Source organism: Otolemur garnettii, unplaced genomic scaffold (assembly GCF_000181295.1).
Source record: "Otolemur garnettii isolate 467f Iridium unplaced genomic scaffold, OtoGar3 scaffold00044, whole genome shotgun sequence".
NCBI lineage: Eukaryota > Metazoa > Chordata > Mammalia > Primates > Galagidae > Otolemur > Otolemur garnettii.
In genome coordinates this window covers 11,049,662-11,054,545 of record NW_003852439.1, presented here as the reverse complement: position 1 = coordinate 11,054,545, position 4,884 = coordinate 11,049,662, and the positions used below count along the sequence as shown (strand labels likewise).

Here is a 4,884-nt window from a genome sequence, read left to right as displayed (position 1 = left end):
CAAGTTGTTGTTTTTGAGACAATCTGGGTAGAGTGCTCTGGCGTTATAGCTCACAGCAACCTCAAACTCTTAGGCTCAAGAAATTCTCTTGCCTCAGCCTCCCAAGCAGCTGGGACTACAGGTGCCCACCATGACATCTGGCTAGTTTTTCTATTCTTTTCTTTCTTTCTTTTTTTTTGAGACACTATGTCACCCTTGATAGAGTACCGTTGCATCACAGCTCACAGCAATCTCAAACTCCTGGGCTCAAGCGATTCTCTTGCCTCAGACTCCCAAGTAGCTGGGACTACAGGTGCCCACCACAACTTTGTTGTTGTTGTTGTCATTGTTGTTTGGCAGGCCCAGGCTGGGTTTAAACCCGCCAGCCTCGGTGTATGTGGCAGGCGCCCTAAAGGCCTAGCCTAGTTTTTCTATTTTTAGTAGAATGGGATCTCGCTCTTGCTGGTCTTGAACTCCTGAGCTCAAGCCAGCCACCTGCCTCCACCTCCCAGAGTGCTAGGATTACAGGCGTGAGCCACCACACCCTGCCTGGCCTACTTTTTCTATTTTCAGTAGGGACTGGTCTCATTCTGTTGTCCTGGGTAGAGTGTGGTGTCATCATAGTTCACAGCAACCTCTAACACCTTGGCTCAAGTGATCTTACTGCCTAAGCCTCCTGAGTACCTGGGATTACAGGCATGGGCCACCATACCCTGCCTAATAAGATTAAACAAAAATAGTGAGGTAGTCTGGGAAGTTGAAAATGATACTGCTTGGGTTAAGATTCATACATACCCTTAATAGATGCTATTGTTGGAGGGGAGCCACAAAATGAATTTCGTAGTAGCTAAGGCAAAATAAACACCATCAGTCACTGCCTCTAAAAGATCAAATCAGATCTGCTCAACTGCAGGATTGGGGGTGTGAGAGACATCTCTCCAGTGGTCCCCATGCACCTCACATTCCCACATTGAACACATATTTATTGATGAGGGTCTGTACATGACGTGGACACATCAATGGCTTTCAGTATATTCACAGAGTTGTGCAAACATCACAATCAATTTCAGAACATTTCCATCACTCCCAAAAGAAAACCCATACTCATTACAAGTCATCCCTATTACCCCTCCCCCACAGTAACTACTAACCTGCTTACTGTCCCCATGGATATCCCTATTCTGAACATTTAATATAAATGAAATCTTACAATATATGGCCTTTTGTGCCCGGTCCCATTTACTTAGCACAATATTTTCAAGGTTCATCCACACAGTAGCATGCATCAGTGATTCATTCATACTACATTTTATAAAATATCATGATGAAATAATATTCTGTCTTATAGATAAACCACATTTTACTAATTCACCTGTTGATGGACACTTGGGCTGTTTCTGCCTTTTGACTATTGTGAATAATGCTGCTATGAACACAATTTTTTTGTAGCATATGTTTTCATTTTTCTTGGATATGGGGCATGAAGCTCAACGTTCATGCTACAACATGAATGAACTTCAAAGACATCATGCTAAGTGAAAGAAGGCAGGCCCAAATGTTTATATACTGCACAGTTCCATTTATGAAATGTCCAGACTAGGCAAATCCATAAAGATGGAAAGTAGATCTGGTGGTTGCCAGTGGTTGGGAAAGAGGGATGGGGAGTGACAGCTTAATGAGTCCAGGTTTCCTGGTGGGGTGATGAAAACGTCTTAGAACTAGGCAGAGGTGATGGCTGTACACATTGTGATTATTCTAAATGCCACTGCATTGTCTACTTTAAAACAGTTAATGGTTAATTTTATGTTTAATTTTACCACAATTATAAATATAGAAAGAAAAGAAAAGAAATGAGAAAATCATTTAACACAACACAAAGGTTTAAAAACCTTTTTATTTAAAAATTTCAAGCAGGCTGGGCCCAGTGGCTCACACCTGTAATCCTAGCACTCTGGGAGGCCGAAGCAGGAAGATTACTTGAGCTCAGGAGTGCAAGACCAGACTGAGCAAGAGCGAGCCCCTGTCTCTTAAAAAAATAGCTGGCTGTTGTGGCAGGTGCCTATAGTCCTGGCTACTTGGGAGGCTGAGGTAAAAGGATCACTTGAGCACAAGAGTTTGAAGTTACTGTGAGATATGACACCACAGCACTCTACTCAGGGTATCAGACTGAGACTCTGTCTCAAAAAAACAAATAAAGTAAATGTAACAACTGTTAATTATCATTAAATCTAGGTGGTGGATATATAGGGGTTAATCATTCTAATCTTTTTATTTCTTTATGTTCAAAATCCTGAGGTCAAGTGATCCTCTTGCTTTGACCTCCCAGCACAGAATATTTTTTAAGGTACAGAAATCATGATATTTCACTCATAAATATTTGAGTAATAATCTGTAAAATATGAGGACATTTTTGTCTCCTTGGGTTTTTTTCTGCCTAAGTTCTATGACTTCAAATCCACATGAAATGACTATAAAGGCTTTTTAATGAAAAAAAAAAGATGAGAACATTTTCCCATATAACTATTGTGCCATTATCACATCTAATATAATTAACGATAATTCCTAACTTGGATCTCATTCCCAGCCCATTTTTAGAGTTGGCAAAACTGAACCAGGTAACAAGTAAAATGTCTTCAGGTGCTGCATTTGGTTGTTTTGTCTCCTGAGACTTTTAATCTAGGTTTTTTTTTTTTTGAGACAGAGCCTCAAGCTTTCCCCCTGGGTAGAGTGCTGCGGCATCACAGCTCACAGCAACCTCCAACTCCTGGGCTCAAGCGAGTCTACTGCCTCAGCCTCCCAAGTAGCTGGGACCACAGGTGCCCGCCACAACGCCCGGCTATTTTTTGGTTGCAGCCTTGTTGTTTGGTGGGCCCAGACTGGATTTGAACCTGCCACCTTAGGTGTATGTGGCTGGCGCCTTAGCCGCTTGAGCCACAGGTGCCGAGCCAGAGACTTTTAATCTAGAATAATCTCTGTGTTCCCACTCTCCCATCCCCACCATTGAATTACTGAAGAAAAACAGATAAATGCTCGTAGAATGTTATTTACTTTGCATTGTTTTATGTAATTCCTCTGACTCAAAGTGTCCCCACTAAGACCACATCCCATATCCCTTGGCCCATCGTTCTGTCTACAGTGATAGAGCTACAGATACCCCATACAGAGCTGACAAATGAATGGGTACCCATTATACAGATGAGAAAGGTAAGACTGAGAGAGGTTGTACAACTACTGTTCGTGGTGGAGCTGGGACTAAACCCAGAGCTGCCTGATTTTAAATTCAATCTCGTTGTGCCATACCAACCATCTCAGTTGCAAGAACCATGTAGCACTGTAATTGTTGGTCTGACCATTCCTGTCTCTCTGTTCGACTGCACAAATCAAGGCAGGGGCTATGATTCCTCATCAACATTTCCCCAGGGTCTGGCATATCCCAGACAATCAGTGAATGGTGAATGAATAAATGAATGATTGGCTTGGTCCCCCCACAGACTCCCTCTACCATGCCACACATCTTTTCTCTTGCCCAGCCAGGAGAGTCATGGTATAGCCTCCAAGATGGCCCCTAACTGTACCTTCAGGTACTTACACCATTGAGTCATCCCCTCCTGCATTGAATATGGCTGACTTGTGTAACCGAAGGATATTACAGAGGTCACTCTGTGGTTAAGCCATTAAAGACACTGCAGCTTCCTTCTTGCTCTCTTGGATCATTTGCTTTGGGGTAGGTGAGCTGCCATGTCATAAGCTCACTCAAGCAGTCCTGAGGAGTCTGTGTGATGAGGAACAGGGGAGTACTGCCTATGGCCATGTGAGGGTGCCATCTTTTATAATTTTTTTTTTTTTTAAGACAGAGGAGTCTTAAGCTTTCACCCCAGGTAGAGTGCCGTGGAGTCATAGCTCACAGCAACATCCAACTCACGCTCAAGTGATCCCCTTGCCTCAGTTTTTCTTTTTCTTTTTTTTTTTTAGTAGAGACAGGGTCTCGCTTTTGCTCAAGCTAATTCTTGAACTTGTGAGCTCAAGCAATTCACCCATTTCGGCTGGCCTCCCAGTGTGCTAGGATTACAGGCATGAGCCACTGCACCCAGCCCTTTTTAAAATTATTTATTTATTTATTTTTATATTTTAGATACAGAGTCTTGCTCTGTTCCCTCAGCTGGTGTGTGGCAGCACAATCATAGCTTACTATAATGTCAAACTCCTAGGCTCGAAGAATCCTCCTTCCTTGGCCTCTAAAGTACTGGAATTATAAGCATGAGCCACCACACCTGGCCAAGGGCTCTACCCTTGAAACAGCTCACCTAACCCCAGTCAAGCCTTCAGATGATACCAGCCCTGAATGACATCTTGATGGCAACCTTGGCGGAGACTCTGAGCCACTGAGCTAGGCTGCTGGGTGGCTCCCAAATTCTTAGAATTAGAAATTGAGAACATTTGTTGTTTGAAGCTGCTGACTTCTGGAATAATTTGTTACATAGCAAGTGATAATGAACACAGGGGTACTCACCTTGGTGCTCATGTCATTCCTGAGCTGCTCTGTAGTCTTCTTCCAGTCACCTGTCTGGTTGGTGATCTTGAGGAGCATGCTCTGAACCATCTGGTTCAGCTCTGTTGCCACAGTCTCCAGATCAACCCGGTTTGCTTTGCATGCCAGGGCACTTCTATCAGCTTTCTGGGGAGACAGGGGACTCAGGGAGGAGGAGCTGCTGGAATGGATCAGGGAGCACTGAAGATGTTATACTCCTGGGGGCAACTTTTTCTAGTTCAGGACCCTGGACTTTCAGACTTGTGCTAAATTCAACCTTAGTATCTGCATTGGCTCAAACACATTTTTTTCCAAACACAGTCTTGAGATCTAAGCCGTAGTTTTCTTTTCTTTCTTTCTTTCTTATTTTTTTTTTT

General features: G+C 43.2%; 1 protein-coding gene across 1 annotated transcript in view; it reads right to left on the bottom strand.

The window, feature by feature from the left end:
• Positions 1-4,884, bottom strand: part of CUNH16orf96 (chromosome unknown C16orf96 homolog) — a 52,322-nt gene that overhangs the window by 13,412 nt on the left and 34,026 nt on the right. The window contains exon 9 of the mRNA XM_023513867.1: positions 4,490-4,654. Within this exon, the coding sequence (XP_023369635.1) occupies positions 4,490-4,654 (165 nt within the window). The remainder of the gene's footprint in view (positions 1-4,489; positions 4,655-4,884) is intronic.